At 41.7% G+C, this 23,556-nt stretch overlaps 1 protein-coding gene across 1 annotated transcript in view; it reads right to left on the minus strand.

The window, feature by feature from the left end:
• Positions 1–2,572: 2,572 nt before the first annotated feature.
• Tbc1d23 (TBC1 domain family member 23) overlaps positions 2,573–23,556 on the minus strand; it is a 55,783-nt gene continuing 34,799 nt past the window's right edge. The window contains 11 exon segments of the mRNA XM_032900316.1: positions 2,573–3,136; positions 4,355–4,549; positions 5,587–5,722; positions 9,031–9,075; positions 9,078–9,115; positions 12,478–12,522; positions 13,825–13,964; positions 15,311–15,417; positions 17,103–17,145; positions 20,191–20,361; positions 22,368–22,460. Coding sequence (XP_032756207.1) covers positions 3,055–3,136; positions 4,355–4,549; positions 5,587–5,722; positions 9,031–9,075; positions 9,078–9,115; positions 12,478–12,522; positions 13,825–13,964; positions 15,311–15,417; positions 17,103–17,145; positions 20,191–20,361; positions 22,368–22,460 — 1,095 coding nt within the window. The 3' untranslated portion in view covers positions 2,573–3,054.

Genomic DNA, 23,556 nt, shown 5'->3' on the forward strand with positions numbered 1-23,556 from the left:
CTCAGTGGTTAAGAGCACTGACTGCTCTTCCAGAGGTCCTGAGTTCAAATCCCAGCAACCACATGGTGGCTCATAACCATCTGTAATGAGGTCTGATGCCCTCTTCTGGTGTATCTGAAGACAGCTACAGTGTACTTATAAATAAATAAATCTTAAAAAAAAAAAAAAAGAAAGAAAAAAAGAAAAACACCAAGCAGAAGGATGATGAGGGAGCGATCCCTGCCTATCTGCTGGACACAGGGCCAGTAGAGCACAAAAGTACTTTCCAACATGAAAAGCAGAAACAAAAAGAAGGCGGGAAAATGAAAAGTTCCTCTACCCAAAGTTCGTGCCTAAGGAGAAACAGAAGTATTGAAAGTTACTTGAACAGGAAAAAGAAAAAGGAAGTCATGGAAGAGAATAGTTACTAGTCTGCTTTGTTGGTGATGATTTTACAAGAAAATCACCTAAATATGAAAGGTTCATTAGGCCAATGGGTCTACGTTTCAAAAAAGCCCATCTCTCACACTCTGAGCTGAATACTACCTTTTGCCTACCTATACTCTGTGTGAAAAAGAATCCCTTCTCCCCATTACATACAACCCTGAGTGTGATCACCAGAGGTACAGTCGTTGAAGTGAATGTGAGCGAGCTGGGCCTTGGGACGCAGAGGCAAGGTGATTTGGGGAAAGTATGCTCAAGTTACCAACAATCCCGAAAACGATGGGTGTATAAATGCAGTCTTGCTGGTTTGACAGTGACATCATACAAGTCATTTCACTCATTACCAAAGACTACACACTGTCAGGAAAACACCATCGCTATGCTCTTTCTGAATTAGCCTTACCCCGTGTGCAGTCATCAAGAAGTACTTAAATGGTAAAGGAAAATGAAACGCTGCCCAATTTACAGTTGGTCTTTAAAAAAGACAAAGCAGGCAGGAGAGATGGCTCTGTGTTAAGGGCACTGACTGCTCTTCCAGAGGATCTGGGTTTGGTTCATGTCTTGAAGGGATCACAGAATTGTTTCTTCCAAGAATCTGGGAACACTGTGGAAGCTGGTGAAGAAAGAATGTGTGTGCTGGAGGGAGGTGTGGGGATGGGTTGCCGTATGGCCTTATGTCTTGCAGGTATAACATGTTTACCCCACCTCCATCTTGCACTAGAAACTACATTGGCCTGGTAGCCACGGCAACACCTGAAGAAAAAGCCAGGTCTATGGAGACAAATCTATTGACTGGCTTTAGTAGAAAAAGAAAAAAAAAGAGGGAATGCCTCGCTTCCTGAGCTCAAGTGATCCCCCTGCCTCAGTGATCACTCCAACCCCCAACTAGTGTCATTAGTTTTAGCCTACCTAAGGTGCATATATAAGACAAATGTTTAATCTGCAGATACAATACCGATAAAAGAAAGAGAACAAAACAGCCTCGAGAGCAGAAGTTTTGAGCAAACTTGTATCAGTTTATTTACAATTGTAATTTATAAACAGTAACACAAACATCTTTACATTAATATTATGAAAAAAGTCCCATAGCTGAGATGGTTGAAAAATGAGACTTCAGGACATTTCAAAGAGGGTGTCAAGAAAATGGAAGAAATGAAATACAACAGTTTGGGAGAAGAGTTATAAATATCAAGTACCTCACAGGGTGCAATTTCATGCAAATGTCTTCAACCACTCAAATACACTTTTTATTTAGATATCAGAATAGAGTTCTTTTAATTATGTTATCTTTTATTCACTTGATTTCCATTATGCAAATTAAAACACTGGCTACTAGTGGGGTACACCTAGATACTTCTATCAACCAACCCCTTCGAGAAAATCTATGACACTGTATGACTTGGCAGGTTATGTTTACTATTTTTCAAACAGATTTTATAAAAATCATCCCATGGTCCAAAGATGTTCTGGATCTCTCAGCACAGTGGCTAATATGGGCCACAGAAATTAATCTGAGCAAGCTGCAAAACAAGCAGGCCGCTTCTGGCTTTTTTTTTTTTCTTCCCAGAGTACAAGAATGAAAAAAAAGTTTCAACTACTGAGATTTTACTGAGAAGACAAAACCAAAAAATTTTTTAGAAAGTGATAGAAAAACAATAAAATTTCTATAGCTCTCTGATTATCTATTTTTAAACTGGACATTAGTGTGGTCACAGGTGATCATTTCAAGGAGGATAATCAGTGTGTTCAAAACATTTGAAACAGCCTAGACCAAACGACCCATGACATTCTTACAGACACAATTCTGTCCCCCGAGTGCTAATTTTAACCTAACATGCCTACTTACTTCTAATGCTGTTAACTGTTCCTTAGCAAACCCTGGGATGAGGCTCTCTGTCTCTGAGTCAATTGTCTCTGAATAATTACCCACTGGAGCAAAGATGGGGCGAAGCTGACGCTTCAGGGTCTCCTAGGGACTGTACTGGAGTTGCTATGATCTCCATCCATTCTATCAAACAGACTTCAATCTTTTTTTTTTTTCCTATTTTTTTTTTTTTTTCGGAGCTGGGGACCGAACCCAGGGCCTTGCGCTTGCTAGGCAAGCACACTACCACTGAGCTAAATCCCCCACCGACTTCAATCTTTTTTAAGAACAGAAACAGTGAGCTAATTATGAATCTAACCATTTATTTTCCAATAATGCTCATTGTAGTAAAACTCAATGTAGCAATTAAATCTCTTCAACTAATTCTATCCATAAATTTCAGTGAAGACATTGCAAATACGTATGTGTACAGTTGTTTTAGAACCGAAAATGATGCATGTCTTTAAAACAGCTCTTCAAAACAGAACTGCATTCTAAGCCCTTGATCCATAGGGCACAAGGCCAGTTACTTAAAAGTCATTTAATAACTGACCTTTATAATAAATCATTATATAAAACCAAAGATGCAAAAGAAATTTTTAAAAAAGTGTACCCATCCCGAGATTGATTACAATAATTTGCATTTAGACCCTCTCCTCAGGCACCCCGTGAGCAAATCAAAAATCTCTGGTTAGTATTGAGTCAGGAAATATATTTTCATGTTTCTCTTCGTTGCCTTAATTTCTCTTAAATAACTTTCTTTTACATTAACTTTCCAAAGCATCCAACACTTTCATGATCTGCTGTTTTATGGCTCTGGTAGCATCTCCTGCATTGGGAATCAAATACCTATGGAGGAAAGACAGACATATGTATTAATACAGCACGCTCCCTTCAGACCTCTGCTGAGATGTCACATAAAGGTAGCAAAGACGCCCTGCTATGTGCCGCATCGACTTCCCTCAGCAGATGATCAAAATGCTCCTTGAAAATCCAAAAGTCAAAGCCAGGGGACTTCTCATGTTACACAGCTAAGATTCTCTGAACTACCTAAGTATCTAAGCATGTGTAATGTGCAAAGAAAACACAGGTAACCACTGTGCTTGCTGCCTAGTACAGATGTGATTTAAGCTGCTACAGTTAGGATTTGATGGCATCTAATTCCACAGACAATGACAGCTCCAGGACCTGCTAGTCTGACCTCAAACAAAACATTAGGTTGTCTAAAACAGATTCAAACCATCTCTAGGGTGGGAAGTTTTGATGATAGAAAATAAAACACCAACTTAGCATTCTAAGACAAATTTATTTCCCCACAAATCACCATTTAATATAGCATTTGTATAATTCTTTTTCTAAACAATTTTATTTGTGTATATGTATTGTGCACATGCACTGCATGTCTTTTTTGTTTTGGTTGGATTTTGTTTTTTTTTTTGTGTAGCCCTGGCTGTCCTGGAACTCATTCTGTAGGCCATGATGATCTTGAACTCAGATCCATCTGCCCCTGCCTCCTTAGTGCTGGGATTAAAGAAGTGTGCCACCCCGACCAGCTTGTCTTGCCTGGCGGGGAGGGGGCGTATAACATCTGTGAGGCACTGCACGTGGGTTCTAGATGCTGGGACTGAGGTCTGGCCCTCATGACAGAGTTGCTAGACTGTTACGGTATTTCTTCTTGTTTGTTTTTATATTACACTTACTTAGTGGGGGTGCAGGGTACTTATGTCAGAGTGTTAAGTCGAGCTCAGGGACTGAGCTCTGGTCCTCAGGCTTGGCAACAAGTGCCTTTACCTGATAAGCCGTCTCTCTTGACGCCTAGATTATTCTTAATGACTCTGAGGTGACGTCTGCCACAGTGTAACTGAAATCATGCACCAGTGTAGAAGCCACTTATGAGCACTCTAGGAAGATTACAAATGACACTGTTCCCAGGGCGGAACACCTCAGTCAATACCCACTCACCAAAATCAAGAAGGAGCCTGCACTTAATGGGTTGCGTTGATTCAGTTAATAATAATAATAATAATAATAATAATAATAATAATAATAATAATAATAAAATCTTACCTTTCGATAGCCAAGATTTCTATCCCGGAAGCACTGCTGTTTCCATACTTGAAGGTAATTAGCTCGGGATGTTTTTTTTTGGACGTAATTTTAACTACAGAATTTAGTGCTTGCCGAGACTGGATGTAAGCCAGTCCTTTCCTCGAAAGAATCTCCCTTAAGCAGTACATATGCGTGGCCGTAACCAACAGATGACTTGAAAAAAAAGGAAGCTTAAATGAATAGGGTTCCAACAGACAGAGTTCAACAGCTCCAACTGTAAACAAATTCAGCTTTAAAGAATTATTTTGAGTTACCTATGAATATATTTGATGAACAACCTATATATTTTTATTTAATTTTATGTAAAATAGCTTTAATTAACAGATAATACCACATTACTTAAGAGTAAAGGTATGTTTAATAGTGAGAAGTTGAGTATAATGTATAATGTTTAAATTTTAATGGAGTGTCCTGCCATTCTCAGAATTTTTAACAGGATTATATGTATCCAAAACTACTCTCTGTCGAAGTCCACTTGGCAACTGTTGGGTTTCCTTACATATTTTGTAATATTCTGCAACTAAATCCTGAAGGCAAAATGGGCACAGATTAAAAGCAATTAAAAGAGAAAACCTCAAAACTCTCAGAACTTAGCTATCTTCCAGCATAACAAACAGGAGGCAAACTGCTGCACAGGCCTAGAACGTGAACCATTTTGCTCCTGGCCTAGCTTTGTGAGGAGAACAGGTATGTAGGAGAAAGGGCGAGGCCCACCAGACACTGCGTGAGAAGAGGTAGTAGCAGGCAGTGCAGGACGGACCCAGAAGAGAAGGGAAACTGGCAAGGCTGACCCGGGGACACTGGAAACACTGGGGATGACCTAGGGCAGCATTAACTCAGTAACCTTCATTCTGGTGAACCATGGCACTGGAGTTACAACAGAAACTGCCCGTATCCTTGGGACATGCGTGCTGAGCACTTAGGGTGAGGTGGCCTGAACAGCCTGACTGTGCCACACTTACTATGGGGACAGTGAAGATCTGCCAAGCCAACGTGTCCAGGAGAGGGGCATCAGAGCCTGTCTCAGAATCTCCAAAATACTACGCGCCTAAGACCTTTAAAAACAGACACTTAATGCGGGTTGACAGTGAGAAATTAGGCCTTTAGCACTTGAATACAGGTCCCTGGCAATTTACTTTTATATTAGCCTTTCCTAATTCGAGTTACTTGTAAAAACATTTCAAAAGTACCTGGGAAACATGTGCCCGCTTTCTTTTACTTCTTTACAAGGAAAGTGGTGCTTGATGTCTGGCTTGTTGATCCAGGTCTGGATGTTTACGACTTCCTTTCTATCATCATCTGACATGGAAGAGCTGTCGATCTCATCTGAGGACAGAGAAGTGTTAAAGGGCGTCGGCACCATGGACACAGGGCACGAAGGGAACCGCATAAGAAGCACTTTGAACCCTATTGGCTCTGTTACAGGGACATTGGGAGACAACCCTTAGTCCAGTCAAACTACCGGGAGTACATTTTGCAGGGTTTTGATAAAAGATGCAGCAACTATGGTCTGACGCGTCAGTGAGAAGCGGCTTTCTTGGGGTAGGGGACACAGTTTCTGACTTGTAAATAGAAAATAGCACTAAGTTCAGTCTCCGTACATCAATGGAAATAAACATTCTAATTTTGTTTTCCTAAATTAAGAATTGCAATGCCTCGGGTTAAGAATTACAAATGTTCCCCCCTTTGTCTTCGTGTGTGTTCCTGAGAGTGCAAGTGTGGGCATGTGCCTGGGGGGCCAGAGGACAGCTGCTGCCATCACTCCTCAGAAGCCAACCCTCTCTATATTTTTGAATTTTTATATTTCTGTATTTTTATTTATGTGAGTGTGTGTGTCAGTCTATATCATGCGTGGGACACAAGAGAACACTAGATTCCCTAGAGGGCTCCCAGCCGTGATGCTGGGAAGCAAGTTCAGGTCCTCTGGAGAAGTGAGTGCTCCTAACTGCTGAGCCATCTCTCAGCCCTATTTATTTTTTTATGCGTGTGTGTGTGTGTGTGTGTGCGGTATGGAGGCAGAGGTTCTCTTATAAGAGTCAGATCTACCTGCACATGATGTGTGTCCTGAACTCAAGTTACCATGCTTGCTTGGCAGCAAGCCCCTCACCTACTTACTGAGCCATCTGACCGGTTTGCTCCCTTTCCCCCCTCCCCGCTCCCCTCCTCACCCCCTTCCACCCCTCCCCCCTCCTTTGAGACATCCACCTGTGTTTTGAGACAGTGTTTGTCACTGCCCTGGAGCTCGCTAGGCTCACTAGGCTGGCTGGGTGTGAACAAACCCCGGGGATCCACTCATCTCTGCATCCTAGTGGATGGTATTGCCAGCATGGGTCCCCCTGCTAACTAGTTTCATGACAACTCAACAAAGTAATTATGAAAGAAAACCTCAGTTGAGAAAATGCCCCATTAGATTGGCCTGAGGGAGCCTGTGCGTGTTTTATTATTGATGATTGACACGGGCAGACCAGATTACTCTATGTGGTGCCACCCGTGGGCTGGTAGTTCTTAGTGCTGTGAGAAAGCAGGCTGAGCAAGGCAGTAAGTAGCCCCCTCCATGGCTTCTGCTTCAGTTTTGCCTCCACGTTCTGGCTTTGTTTCTGTCCTAGAGATGGAGTATGACCTGAGAACTGTAGGATAAAATAAACCCTTTTTTCCCCAAGTTGTTTTGGTCACAGTGTTTTATCCCAGCAATTGAAAACCTAAGTTTGTCAGCCACCATAGTTAACTGTTTTTGTTTTCTTGGTGAGACACGGTTTCTCTGTGTAGCCCTGGGTGCCCTGGGACTCACTCTATAAACCAGACTGGTCTTGAACAGACAGCCCCTGCCTCTGCCTCTGAAGTGCTGGGATTAAAGGTGAGTGTCACCCCCGCCTTCTTCCAGAAGTAGAAGAGAGGACTGAACTCAGGTTCGCACTTTATTGAGTGGGCTATCTCCCGGCACCTTCCCTTTGCTCTCAGTGACTTGTTCACGATAGAGACAACGCTAAAGAAAATGTCAGGCGTCAACCCTCCAGCCCTCAGGTTGTTACTCCCTCCTCTGGGCACCTTCTCTTTGCCAATAGGGACTTCCCGTGTGAACAGTCCTACAGGGGTCCTTCCTGTAATCAATGTGCTCATCTTCAGAATGCAGAAGCATCTGCATCTATCTGACAGAGGCAGTGAAGTACAACACAGTCTTCTGGGACTGCTACCCGTCTCCCAACACTGTAGCAGTCACGCATGCCGACGCATACAGTTCCAGTGTCCCTCTTTTGCTATGGCCAACTTTCCAACTCATACGTAGGCGTGTTTGTCGGGAAGTGTCAAGTAGACCACAGTGGGCTCATCCACTGTCCACTCATCCTCTCCCTTTTGCTCAAGAAGGAAGTTAAAATAATCAGGAGGACAAAGAAGTACATAGCACCAGGAAGACGGCAACAGAGATGAGAAAGGAAAAAGGAAAAAGAAGCAGCTAGAAATACCATATTTACTTCACCGCAAATGTTTTAGCAGTCAAATTTGTAATGTTATTGAAACATCAACTGCTTTTCTTGAGCAATCTTACTGCTAAGGGCTAAGTCTATGGACAGACTTTCAAAGCTCTTCATGATGGATGTAGAAAACTGGAGCCGCTCAAAACTGAAGCAGAAGACTCCAGAGTTGAATCCTCAGACTGGGCAAATGGGAATATCCACAGCAGAGAGGGTACAGGGCTGAGAGGGGGCTGGGATGGAGCACTGAGAGCACTGGCTGCTCTTGCAGAGGACGGGGTTCAGTTCCCAGCACCCATGTGGCAGCTCCCAGCCGTCTATAACCCCTGTTCCAGGGGATCTTTGCAGACACGCATTGAGGCAGAGCGCCAATGCACGTAACGTAAAAGTAACTACATCGATTTTAAAAAATAAGAGAGTAAACAGATGTATGGGCATTGCTGAGTGGGAAGGACAGTGACATTCACATTTATAATCTTCTCACTTTTACTAACATAACTTTTTTTTACTAACATGACCTTTTCCAACTTAATATGCATATAAACTATGATACTTACATTATTTAGGCTGTGGAATTATAAATTAAAATTATAAATTGATTTTGATTTAACATAAAGGCAATCCTAGGGAAACTTAATCTATAGTGCCATCTGGTGGCCTTTTAGGACCTTAGCACCTTCCCGCAGACCCACAACTCTCAGGCAGCAGGTGGGTGAGTGTTCAAAGGGATTAAAATATGATCACATGGGCTTAAATACAACTTCCACAAACTGCTTGCTCCTCAGCTGATGACTGTTGGTCTAGGCCTATGCAAAATTTCTGTGTAGATTTCTAGAGGGCACCATTCATGAATTCTAAAACCAAAGCATTACTAAAAGCCCCTCTGAGGTTCAAATGGCTCTTTCACTGGGTTCCCTAAGACCACTGGAAAACACAGAGAGTTACATTACAATTCAAACAGTAGCAAAATTACAGGTGAAGTAGCAAGAGAAATAGTGTTGGGGATCACCACAGCATGAAGGGCTGTCAAAGCATTAGCAAGAGTGAGAACACCTGTCATAGACAATTCCTGCTGTGGAAGTTTGTCAGGGGAAGCATTTGTTTGCTAGTCCTAGGGACGACCAGCCCTGAGGGCTGAACAGAGAGAGGAGTGTATTACTCAACCTGTGTCGTTCTCTTCTTCGCCAATGCTGAACACGGGCTTCACGCATGATAAGGCTTGCCCACTCTGTCACTGCTGCTCACATGCCTGTATTAAAACAAGTTTAGGAAGAAGTAATCAGACTTTTAACTCAGCATCATCTGTCTGTTCGAACACAATGTAAATGTTCTCTGCCCATCACAGAGCACCCACAGCTTTAGGACAACTACATTAAGAAAACTGCAAGGAGATAAATTCTGTAAGCAAAGAGGCACGTGCCATCGCATCCAGCCACGGCAAACAGCTTCAGCGCTCCTAGTTAAGCCAGGGGTTAGGTGCTTCTGGGCCTGCGGAAGTTAGCCCTCTGCTGTTTCCTCATTTGAAATATAGTAATAACGAGAGACTTCGCCTGTCAGGATTACTGTGAAAATTAAACAGCTCTCTCTCTCCCCTTCGTGGAGCCCTCAGAATAGCACCTAGTAAACGTGCACTACCAGTTTACTGCACAGAACAAACACAGCAGCAAGAACAGGAAGGCTGCAAGTTTCTCAGAGTTTTTCCTCCGCCTTTAGTACTGCTGCTTCTGTTTTAATCCATACCAAGATTCTACTTCTTTTGCATAAATTAAAGTGCTTCAGTAAAATATTGCATAGTTCTGGGGAAAAACTGTTTCCTTTGCTGGGTAACTACCCAATACAAAGAAGGCTAGATTTGTTCTTTCTTCACCTATCATAAACACCATTGAGATTCTTCTATTTTTCAAGAATCTTAATCTTGAAAGAAAAATCACTGTGGGCTAGTGAGATGGCTCAGTGGTTAAGAGCACTGACTGCTCTTCCAGAGTTCCTAGGTTCAATTCCCAGCAACCACATGGTGGCTCACAACCATCTACAAAGGGATCTGATGCCCTCTTCTGGCATGCAGGTATACATGCAGACAGAGCACTCCTACATTAAAAAAAAATATATAAATTTTTAAAAATCTTCATTTGAGTAGACTTAAATATTTATCTTTAAACCAAGCCTCCTTAAAGCAAGCAGGCAGGCAAACACTAATTGAGCTTAGTATGGCAGACCCTCTTAGAATTACAAGTTAGGTTAACCTATACTTAAAATTTTGTTGATTAACACATGTGTAATGCAAAATTATCCTGTAAGCTATCAAACCATGATCATTAAGAAGTGTCAGAGTTCAGATCTGAAATGTCCCCAAAGGAGCCTGTGGTGAAGCTTATTCCTGGTGTAGTGCTGTTTGGAAGGTGGCAGAAAGTTCCAGAGGCAAGGTTTAATGAAAAGCCTTCCAGCACTGGGGTATATTCTCTATGTCTCTGTCTCCCTGTTTCTCTGTGTGTATGTGTGTGTGCTGTAAGTGCGCACGTGCACATCATATACACCTATATGTGCATGCATACAGGGCCAGTGGACAATCTTGGCCGTTCCTCTTAAGTACTAACTACCTTGCTTTGTGAGATAAAGGTCCCTCACTAGACTGAGGCTTACCAAGTAGCTAGGCTGGTCATGCAGAGTCCCAGGGATCCGCCTGGCTTTGCTTCCCTAGGGCTAGGACTATGATCACAAACTACCACACCCAGCTTCTTTTTTCAAGATTTATTTATTCTTCCCTTATGTATACAGTGTTCTGCCTGCAGGCCAGAAGAGGGCACCAGCTGCTCTTAACCTCTGACCCATCTCTCCAGCTCCTGCCCAACTTTTGTTTGTTTTTTAAATGTAAGTTTCTGGGATTGAATTAGGGTCCTGGTGTTTGCAAGGCAAGCACCTTACTAAGTTTCTCCTCCACCCTATACAGAAAAGTTTGTTTGAACAAAATAATAAAAGTTTCTGTGACATTTCTTCAAATTCTCACAAATTTAATACAATTCAATGTTGCTTTTTCTTTTAATCTACACTTGTTTGTTTGGACTATTTTTTTTTAAAAGAAGTATATTGATATTTTCAGAAACATCTATGGAAATAGTTTGGACAAGTTTTAACTTGGCTTGCTCAGAAATAAATTTGATTCTTTCAAACTGCTAATTAAATTACTCGTTCAAAACAAATACACCTATATGTGGACCAGAGAAATGTAAAGAAAAAGTTAAGAATTTGAGAGAAAAACATAATTAAATTGACCAGAGGTGAACTCAACGGTCCTATAGAAGGATGATTCACAAGCAGATTATAGTTCTCAAAAAGAACAAGTTTCTTTACAGACTAAGGTAAAATTAAATAGTTGTCTTATAATTGCCTTGTGTAGGAACAGTTCAAAAAAATTCAAGTTATTCAACTGGTACTTTAAAAATGCTGTTTCCAATCGGTGCGAACACTGAAATGATGAGAAAGTCAACCCAAAATTAACCCAAAACAGCTGAATTTCTATTCAAAGTATGGCGACTCTTTAAAAAATATATCTCGTTATTGTTGCGTGTGCACAGACTTGTACGTGAGCCATGGGGTGAACGTGGAGGTCAGAGGACAGCTGGTGGCACCTGCTTCTCTCGTCCCACCAAGGCTGGCCCAGGGACCAAATCCAGGAGGTCAGGCCCCACAAGTATCTTTACCTGCTCAGCCACCTCACCGACTACACTTTCTTCTGTAAATGTTCGATTATCACTATATTAATATTCCAATTTAAGGCGAAGAAAATCTCTGCTAGAATATAAACTACAGTGCTGCATGAGGTTATTAAGTTGGCAGGGCTTGTCTGCTTAAACTAATTTGAAGACTCAGCGTTTTAAACCTTAAATCAAATCTTCGTATCATCCATCAACCACCATCTTACTGAGGACAGAGGAGGAAATGGATTGGACGGTAGAGACCATGTCTCCCACGATCTCCTTCATGGAAAACCCAAACTCAGAACCCGAGAACTCTAGCTCTTTCAAACAGATTTATATATGCTAACTCATCAATGTCAATGCATACACCTCATTAAGTAAAATCGGAAAGTTTATAAATTTGCATAGAGTTCATGTTCAAATTCCGATTTGGGAGACGTGGCTCACTGATGAAGAACAAGTGTCTGCATGTCCAAGACCCTGGCTTAACTCCAGCATCAGGTTCCGACCACGAACTGTTTCTGGACTTAGGTGCTGCCATTTTCTCTAAGGGCAGGAGACTGGTCAATTATGAGACGACTCAGGCTCCTCTGACCCCTGAGTCAGTGGTCATTTCACCCCTCACTGTTTCAGAATAGAAACTGCAGAATTTATAAAGTCCTTGGGTTTGAGCATGTTTGCTTTCCATCTGAGGAACAAGGAGATAGGAACATGCAAGGGAGAAAAATCAGGCACAAGACAAAACGAAAGCACGATGTCAGCATGGTACACTCCCATGAGCAGACTGGGAAAAGGGCAACTCCACAAGCAGAAGCACCAAAATCTAGCCAAGTCGACACGAGGCTCGCAGACCGCGCGAAGCATGCTGGAGGGAGTGAACAGACCGTTCAGGTGAGCTGACTACTCATTGGCTTACCGCTCTGTACATGATCTGTCTGGCCAAGGAAGATTGAAAGACATTCTATAGCAAATCAAGGCAGAGGACAGAACAAAATGATTATAAAAAAATGCAGCAGCCTTAGAAAACACACAATAAAATCGGGTTTTCAACCATTAAATACATTATAAAGAAATTATTTCAATCATCTCAAGCATGAAGGAGAATGAAGAAAAGCCAGTTTTACATGACACTTCACCAGACAACAATCTTTTTATCTTACAGTTATCAGTGGTCAATCTTAGAGGTAAACAAGTGCACTTTAAAACCAAACTTTAATGTTCTCACCAAACTGTAGCAGCAAAAGTCTGGGGACTCAGAAGCACTGTAGAAGGGTTTCCCTTGGAGAGCAGATGTAACTTCATTACGCAAACAAATCCTCCAAGCTCCATCAAATGCCTTAATATGTATTGTAGGCCATTTTAGGTGAGGGACAGTTTGGGGGTTAGGGACGGTAACCTGTTCTTCATCCTTGTACTTACTAAATGGGACATACTTCTGTATGCATACGCACTATACTAGAAGGGACATTCCATTATTAGAATCAAATGTTTCAGCTTTCCCCTGATATCGCAAGGAAGATGGGAGAGGAAATCAATCACTAACATATGCTCACGATCAGGAATGCTGAGAAACAAATTCCATACTTGAGTCAGAATCCTTCTGCTTTTGTCACTGTGACGTGAGTCCACCCCTGAGAACTGTGCAATCAAGTACCTCATCACAAAGGACTCATCATGCTGTAAGTTCACAATCTGGGGTTGGCCACACCCACGCTATTCCAGGCTGCAGAATGCATGCGCCTGAGCTAGACTAACACTATTATACCGTACACTCAGAACAACCAGCAAAACGAAGTCTTAAATATCCTTGCCAGTTGTTCACCATGTTCCTTTTTTTAATTCATGGAAAAATGGTGTTTGTTTATATTTTTAAACAAATTCCTTTAAGATGTGAACTTGGTAACGTGCAGTTCTGTTGTATTGAGCATGTATCTAGGTTTTATTTAAACTCTCGAAGCAGAGGTTCCTGCTGTACAATGTTTGCTGGCAGTCGGGGAGCAGCTGCCCTATGGACTATGAGCCCAGGCCACGGCCTTTCTGTAATGAATGGGATGAGGGACAAACACAGATGCACCTTCCTCTGCGGATGAGAAAGGCTCTGCAGAGCAAACATGAGCAGGGACGGTGGCCAGCCTGCAGTGGGGATGGCATGGCAACCTCATAGATGTGGGACCCCTTCTACAGCACTCCAAGTGAGATGTATGACAGAACATTTCCTCAATTTAATTACTCATCCTAAGTTCACACTGCATTAGAAACTCACCGGTCCACAGGAGTTGACGTGTTCTCAATGAAACTGATGACCTTTTCCCTAACATTAACAGATTTTGTCTTTAGAGCCACAGTCATTTTATTGACAAGGGACTTCATCCCTCTATCATTTGAGCCGTTACAAGATTCACCCTGAAAGACAAGAACACAGAAGAACCACTCTACATAATCAGTGCATACATGACCGCCAAAGGGTACCTACACTATGGACAGACTTGTATCCCCACCAAATTCCACTGCTGAGTACTACATTCAGTGTACCTCAGAAACCTCTATCTGAACAAAGGGCATTTAGAGAAACAACTGCAATTAAATTAGGTCAGGGTAGGTTCAGTTCTGTTTATGGGGGAGAGTGTACACTTCCATGTGTCCATGTGTATGTACGTACTCAACTTTCCGCCTTACCTCATATGGCCTTTACTCTACACACACAAATCTGTCTCCATGGTAAGAGTTGGAGGAGGGGAGCTGTGTAAAGTGCTCGCCTTCCAAGTAGGACATTCTGAGTGTGGGTCTCCAGGACCCATGTGAAATCAAAGCCCAACATTACACATCTGTAACCCCAGCGTGGGGGATAGGGAGGGGCAGGGCCCACAGGAGGATGCCTGTCACTGACCAATCTATCTGAACTGGTCAGCCCCAGGTTCGGTAACAGGCCCTGTCTTAAAAACAGTAAGGCAGACAGTGACTGAGAAAGACAGATGTCAACCTCTGACCTAGCGTGCACACATGGAGTAGAATTTGTAAAAGAAAAAGGTGAAAGGTGAAAAGAAATGTAAGTATTTAGCAACAAGGTATTAACCGAATAAATGAGAACACACACAATGGGATATTACTTAGCTTTCTTGTATACCTAGAGGATCGAGGTAAAAGCAGATTCTCAGAGAAGCCTTATCTGCAAATAATGTACCAACGACCTGCTTTGATCACGTGGCTGAGGATAAACCACAGACCGACAGTGTTCTACCATACATATTCTTGCTCTCCTCAGGCCCTCCTGAGGGTTGACGCTGTTATCGTTTTATTGTGTGAAAGCACAGCTGGAAGGTCTTACTGGAAATCATAAAGGGGGAAGTTGTACAGATGAACTCTGGACCAACAATGGTCTCTACCTAAGTCCAAATGAGTAACTGTCGCCCTGTACAGCAGCTTTCTGCCTCTGTTGTACAGACTAAACATTGGTATGCGACTACTATTAGTCAACAAATTGATGTGATGACATCTAGTCAACTGTCAAGACGCTTTGCCCAAATGTACTTACTCCCTATAGCAAAACCGCAGTCACTCACAGGACAATCACTGAACATCAGGTACACTAGGCTGGCCAATGTTCACTTTCTCTACTTGCTGGTGCCAGCCTGTCCTTAACCCCGCAACAGTGATTCCTCATCGCACACTGAACACTCTGACATCTTTCCTGTTATGCTGGGAGTAGGGAGTTCTGGAAACTCATCCAGTGTGCTCCGCACATTACTTACATCAGCAGAGCTGATGCTGCCCCTTGACCCTGAGGTGCTGGCAATCCAATGGCCGTATCCACTTTCCGGTCCCTCCACATTTATGTCTGCCAGGTGCTGCTGCAGGGCTGAAAGTAAACAAGACAAACCAAACAAAAGCTGGACCGGAGGCTCCCCGCAAAGACCAAATACCAGAGAGGTGTAACAAACGCGTCACAGCCAAATGAAAAAGGATCAGGACATAATCACCATGTGTACATCCTGCACCCCCACTGAGAACACCAGGCCACAGGAAACCTTCCCACCTGTCTATGGCCCCTTCAGAGTCCCCAGAGAGACGGCTAGAGAACAGTCTCTCAAGTACTAACAATTCACAGAAAAGCTAGGAGACATCAGTTTTTTCCCATAACAATGTAGACTTGGGCATTAATAAGAGAAAGATTAATGGAGAGGAAAAAAACACATTATAGTTTAAAAAGCTTTCTAGAACTCTAGCCTGTGGCCATGGTGATGCGCACTAATGATCAGCTCTCGGGGATCTGAGGCGGGGGACAGCATGAGCCTGAGTCATCTGGAGCACCCGTGTCAGGGCAGCTGACACGGACCAAGACCTTAATTTCCTTTTTAACTCGAGAATACATTGTAAAATGCTTTTACTCCTGAAAATTATATTATAAAATAATGCTTTTTTCCTGAACATTCTTGAGAATTATATGGCTAGTAACCAACTTTTATACTGTGTTATCAAGATTTCTAATAACAACAGGCAAGAGGTTAAGACTTGTTTAACAATATCCTTTTTTTTTTTCAGACAGAATTTAACTCTGTGGCTCTGGCTAGCCTCAAGCTCACAGAGGTTCACCTGCTCTAACTCTGGAATGCTGCACTGAAAGTTGTCCAACCTTGAATGGCAACAATGTCATTTGGTTTTAGGGGTTTTTTGGTTTTGTTTGTTTGTTTGTTTGTTTTGAGGCAGGGTCTCATTTTTCCTAAGCTGGTCTCAAATTGCTAGGTGGTAGAGAATGCCTTTAAACTCCTGGTCCTCCTAGCTCCACCTCCAGAATGCTGGGATTATAGGTGGGCTGGGCTGGGGAGTAAATCCAAGGGTCTTCTGCATGCTAAGCAGGCACTCCAAAAACTGAGCTATAGCCCTAAGACACATGCACGCACGCATGCACGCACGCACACACACATACACGCACAGCAGACGCACACGCACAGCACGCACCCACGCACTCACGCACGCACGCACGCGCGCACAGACAGACAGACAGACAGACACACACACACACACACACACACACACACCCCTTTTTGTCATTGATGGTGGCTGAGTTTGTTTCAGGTCTTTGGGGCGGAGCTCTTGTTTGTTTTTTGAGGTGGGGTTTTGCTATATAGCTTAGGCTGGCCTAGACTCACCCTGTAGTTGAGTCAATTGGCCCTCAAACTCCTGATCCTCTTAAAAGGCTAAGGCAGGAGGATTAGGAGTTAGAGGGTGAGCTCAGTGATCAATGCTTCCATTGCATGTATGAGCCCTGGTTTCAATCCCAAGCACCTTATAAAATAAAAACAAAAAAGTTTTGAAATAGAAGCTAAGGAAAATAAACCCAATTACTTATGTAAATAGCCTGCGTTCACTCATCTCAGTTGTCCTTGTCCTTTGTCACCTATATGCTCTACTTGCCTCTCTCTTCTGACAGTACTAAAGGACTGGAGACAGAAGGCACACGTTACAGCTCCCTAACACTAATCAGCTCACTCTATTTTTTGTCTGAAAAGTAGACACAATTAAATTAATGCATGATAGGCTTACCCATAAATCCTCCACTGGCAATACTAACATATTCTTTGTTTTTCTGTAATAAAAGACAAAATTAAGTTACTGCAAAATGCAGTTTAATTAAAGCTCCAGATAGTCCTAAAGCATTGGCATAGTTATAGATTAACATACTTATATATTATAACACATGGTTATATATTAACATATTTATATATTATAACACATGGTTATATATTAGCATACTTATATATTATAATACATGTTATATACTAGCATACTTATATATTATAGCACATGGTTATGTCTTAACATACATATATATTATAATACATGGTTATATATTAACATACTTATATATTATAACACATGGTTATATATTAACATATTTATATATTATAATACATGGTTATATATTAGCATACTTATATATTATAATACATAGTTATATATTAACATACTTATATATTATAACACATAGTTATATATTAATATACTTATATATTATAATAGATGGTTATATATTAGCATACTTATATATTATAATACATGGTTATATATTAACATACTTATATATTGCAACACATAGCTATGCATTAAATGTCTAGCATAGCACGTTTCCTTGACACAATGGACTTGGGCACATAGAGTTGTACATGTATTGATCTTTCACGCTGCAGGGGCTGGTGCTTGGGCCAAGGTTCGAGGCAGCTTTTGACTATCAAGACTGTGTTTGTATTTGCGTTTCAGTCTCCACAGTACGAGAGTCAAACCAAATCCAGTGAGTAACACTTTAGAATGCAATCAAAGTAGGTTTTTAAAGTTTCAAATATTTTTGTCCTTTACTAAAAAAAATTAAAAATATCATAAAAAAAGAAAGTGACAAAATTACCATTTTGCAAACTACTAAAAACTTAAAGTCAGATGTGTTGCTTTCAAGGCTGAGTCTTCAGGATCTCAAATGTAAGTCTAGCCTGGTCTACATAGAAGAAAAAAATCCAAACAATAACAAAAATTCGGGCCAGAAACATGGCTCAGCAAGGAAAGGCCACTGCTACGACGCCTGACGACTGGATTTTGGGTCCCAGACCTACATGATGGAAGGAGAGAACCGACTCTCACAAGCTGTCCTCTGTTCTAATATGGGATGTGTCCTGCAGGTATGTGCACGCTTGTGAACACACACACAATACAGTAATTAAAATGTCATATTTTAATTAAAAAACAAGATACATAATAGATCTTGGCAATACATAATGGCAAGCCAGGGACGAGTGGAGAAGAAATGACATTGGATGAACACACAGAGCAGAACACTGAACATGGGAAGCTGCACAATTAACTGGGGTGTCAACAAATGCATGCAGGATAAAACTACAAACTGGGAACCCATACATTAAAAACATTAGCAATGGGGGCTGGAGAGATGGCTCAGTGGTTAAGAGCACTGACTGCTCTTCCAGAGATCCTGAGTTCAATTCCCAGCAACCACATGGTGGCTCACAACCATCTGTAATGAGACCCGATGCCCTCTTTTGGTGTGTCTGAAGACAGCTAGACTGTACTTATGTATAATAAATAAATAAATCTTAAAAAAAAACATTAGCAATGTCATAATTTAGAACCTAGGAAAAGCAAGGAAACTTGAATACTAGATTCTTCTTCTCATACTAAGGTATGACAGTAAGCTCATGTTATAAAGATTTTACAACAGTTTTTGTCCACTTTTAAAAAAAAATTTAGCTGGGTGTGGTGGAATACATCTTTAATGCCAATACTTGGGAAGCAGAGGCAGATGGATATCTGTCAGTTTGAGGCCTGCCTGGTCTAGATAGTAAGTTCTAGGGCAGCCAGATCTAGGTAGAAAGATCCAGCCTTAAAAAACCTTAAAGATTTAAAAAGAATAACCTTACGTGTATTGGTGTGGATTGTGAGGAGTGCAGAGACATCAGGTTCCCTAGAACTGGGTTACAGGAAGATGCAAACTGTCTGAAATGTGTGCCTGGAACCAAGCTCAGGTCCTCTGCTGGAGCAGCCCTCATTCTAGACCACTGAGCCATCTCTCTGGTCCCCTACTTTCTATTTTTATTTCTCTTTATTTATGTGTTCATATGTATGCATGTATGTTGAATGTGGGTATATATGTGCATGCACAGGACCCAGATGTACATATACAAGCACTTGTGAGTGCCCCCTACACTTGCAAGACTCTGTATACATGTGCAGGTAGAAGCCAGAAGCCAGTGACAGTCTTCTTCAATTGCTTGCCTTCTCTTTTGAGACATGGTCTTTTATTGAACCTGCATCTAGCTGAGTGCTTCAGGGATCTTCCTGTCTTTGTCTTTCCCTCCCATCAGTCTGGGATTACAGGTACACACTACCACCTCCAACTTTTTATTCAAGCCAAATTCCTTGGAAAACACAACGGAACTAGAAATTGTTCAAGATGGAGTGGCTTGGAGGATCAAGACCACTGTCTTCCTGATCCCACAGTTGTGGATGCCACACCCAAACTTCAGTGTGGGGACTCCGCAAAAGTACTGAACAATCAGCTGGTTTTATAAAGAGCCATCAGTGGCTAAGGCATTGAGGCAGAGGGTCAGACTGCATAAAACCACCAACCCAAGTTAGCTATGCTATAGAGAACCAGGGGGGACATGGCAAAATATGTCATAGGTAACAGGTACGTATATGCATATATGTATGTATATGTATTTGTCATGGGTAATGGGTATATGTACATATAACCAAAATAAGTAAAGGACTCAAAATAAATCATTGCTATTAAAAGTTCTAGAACATGAAGCAACAAAGATTAATCCAACAGAGTGATCTGTGAATACATCCTGAGCACAGAGAAATCCAGTATACTAAGAAAACTTATCAACAAAGTGATTAACATAATAATTTTCCTACTTCACTTCCTACACAAAAACATGGTTTATAACTTAAAATTAAAATAGTATCCTATGATCATGTAAGAAAAATATTGAGAAAAAGATCTTAATAATATGTAAAATCAAGAAGCTTATAAAACATATGGATACACAGATATAAAAGAACATTAGCTGTGGATTTCTTCAAGCAACACCCAAACAAGATGCAGTCATCAATGTGGGCATACCTGCAAGAAGTGTGCGAGGACCATGTTCATATACATGTCTTCTTCCTCTCTGCCACTGCCCATAAAACAGAGGTGCTCCCCACCAGCGATGGAGCCGGACTCAATGGACTGTCTCTGCGCTTCTAGCAAGGACTTTACTGACTGTGCAAACTCGGATGGATTCTGCAGCATCTGGAGTGTTTTTACAAATGAAAACTTGGCAAGCATATATTTGTAAACCCAGAACAGATGTCCAAGCAAACTACCAACATTAAAAACCAAGCATTAAAGGAATGGAAAATGAAAAGGTGTAAATGAGTAAAATTCCAGGGATATGTTTATGTATATATTGGAGCAAAGGCTGAGAAAAACAGTGCTCAGTCAGAGGGGAAGAATTGTTTCACATAGAACAATGTGCAGCTACAGGAGTCCTGAGTCATGAGACAAAACAGAGCTTAGCTCTGAACAGAGTAAGTAACAAGTGCAGACCCAGACAGCTCTGATTTTCAGTTTCCTCTTCCAAGGCAGTCCATGTATTTCTGAGCAGACATCAGAAACAGCAGAGACCATTTACTTACCATTTACTTTAGGTATTGGTAAAAGAAAAATCAAAACTCATTCCTTATTTTCAATGAAGTAAGTATACCAATTACTACAAAAATTCTAAGCTATGGTCACTAAAATCCCATTCAAAATAGAGCAAAAATCCAGAAGAAAACTGGGCAGACCGGGGAGAAGACAATTTGTTAGTTCTGAAGATTGTTATGTCTGGGTGACTGCATGTATGTGCATGCACCAATGTGTGCAGGTATCTACGGAGGTCAGAAGAGGGATCCGAGCCCTTGGAACTGGAGTTACAGGCAGTTGTGAACTGTCACGTGGGTGCTGAGAAACAAACTCAGGTCCTCTTCAAGACTAGCTCGCACGCTTAACCTCTTAGCCATCTCTCCAGCCCCGAGGGAAAAGCAACTTTAAGAAGAGAGAAAGAAGGTGTTTGCACCTTGCTTGAGTATCTCTATTTTCAGTGTATTGGTGGATAATGCCCAAGAATGCTGATGATACAGAACATATCCTACCCAGCGTTGAGGCATAAGCATCTCCAGGGTTTTAAGAGCACTAGCATTTGTATGTCCATTCCCCCAACGCGGAATTCTACTTTAAAGAGTCCACTTCACAGAACTATTTGGAAAACGACACGAAACACGTATAACGTTTTCAGCAGCAGCTTCGTAACAAAAACTGAAAGTAATCTAAATATACGTTCACCAAACAACAAACTATGGTCATACCTGCACCATGGCCCTCTAGGAAACATTAAGGGAGAATATATATTAAAGGTGAAGACTGAGTGAGCTCATGACCGTGCTTTCAGCACATTCTCTGGCTGTTAATTCATGAAGATAAAGGCGCCCATGAATCATGAGGAAAGCTTAAGAACGTGCACGAAAGGAGGGACAGACATAGCTCTCATCAGAGGACACAGACAGGCTAGCACGTCCTGTCTCAACCACCTTCATTTCTGTTGGTTTCCTCTCCACACCACCTAGCCCTTAAACACATCCTTCTGGCTCCAGGGCCAACATTTCCAGACCGGATGAGGAGGGGAATAAAAGGCTGTGTATTCAGCTGGAGGGGAGGCGCTTCCCACCTCTGAGGCTTTAACCTCAGAGTGGCTTGCACGGTGCCAGTCTTGGGGCTACCCCAGCTAAGCATCTCTTATGACTGCATTTATTTTACCCATTTCTACAATACAAATTACCTAGGACAGGGTGACTAACAGCTGAGCACTTCTATATCAGAAACAACATTTCCTGTATATTAGTTATAAAAATACTCAGAAAGTTTAAAAACGCCTTATAACAAAAACTTCTGGGATTCTTATCCAATTATGCTAGGAGCCCCCTATTTCTACAGTACTTACTAGGTGCAAGGCACAATGCTAAGTGATCTACCTTTGAGAAGCTCATAGTGAGTGTAGAATTTACTGACATAATAATGAAAGAACAGGGAGCCACAGTTAGCAGATGTCACTGCCTCTTTATGACATTGACCCTAGAAGAAAAGGGAACTCAAGCCCTTCCCACAGGGCGACTGCCAGAAGCAAAAAGAAAGTATCCCCATGGATCATGTAAATCTAGGTATAAGCCAAAGAAAGATCCACTCCGTCTCTCCCACACTCCATGTGCACGTATACTAACCAAGTCTGAGTCTAAGTGGAACGCAGTTGACAAATGGCCCGCATTGTACTGTTCTGCAGGACGGCAGTCCACCACGAAGAACCGGACTCCTTCCTAAAAGGGAAACGACAGTCAACATTAGACATAAAGTTCACATCACATGACAGGATGGTAAAAAGAAACCAAAAGAGGGGGAACAGGTTGTTTTTAAATGGATCTCACAGGGAATTAGGAGGACCCAATTTATACACACACAAAAATGTAACCTTTAGGATCTAAATACATTTTTCTTATGTATTAAGCTTGAAAGTCTCAATATGTACCAGGAGTCTGGCAATCTGAACAAAATTCTAAATATATTAGGAATAAACACGTTATTGCCTTAAACACAATGCTAGGCAAGCTTACTTCCAGGCCCATAAACTTATAGGCAATCCAAAGAACTTTTCTTATATGTGGAGGAGACAGGCTCATATGTGCTTCTTTTGTTTTGTTTTCTTCATTTGAGACAGGGTTTCCCTCAAACCCTTCTTCTACAATAAGTTTAACTGTGATGTGCTATGAGGGGCATTCTTTGCATATCCAAGCCTCGTCTCAGCACAATCTTGGAAGTACAGGACATTCGAAAGCTTAGCTACAGGACTATATCTCAGCACATATTGAGAAAGCTCACCCATCAAACCGACTCTCATTTTGATGAAGAGCTTAATAGAAAATTATGACTTTTTTTTCAAGACAGGGTTTCTCTGTGTAGCCCTGGCTGTCCTGAAACTTGCTTTGTAGACCAGGCTGGCCTCAAACTCACAGAGCTCTGCCTGTTTCTGCCTTTCGTGTGCTGGGATCAAAGGCTTACACCACCACTGCCTGGCTACAGCGTACTTTCATAATTTTCTATGGCTTTCTTTATGGCATTAAACCATGTGACTCAGCAAGCTGTGGAGCTGTTCAGAATTATCTGTCGGAGGCTAAGCACACCCCTTTAAGTTCTCCATATAGGGCTATGTTCAGTTGCTTTTCTGACATGTGCAGAAAGGGCAATTTGTAAAATTGGTGTCTAGAGACACAAAAATAATTGTTGGCAATCAAAGTAGCACACAAGATGGATGTTGAAAATGGCCATACAGGCAGGAGATATAACATACTAATAACATATTAATCCACAAAGGTGATGTAATGGCAAATTAAGTTTTGCAGGAATTGCTGACAGTGA

This window comes from Rattus rattus, chromosome 4 (genome assembly GCF_011064425.1).
Source record: "Rattus rattus isolate New Zealand chromosome 4, Rrattus_CSIRO_v1, whole genome shotgun sequence".
NCBI lineage: Eukaryota > Metazoa > Chordata > Mammalia > Rodentia > Muridae > Rattus > Rattus rattus.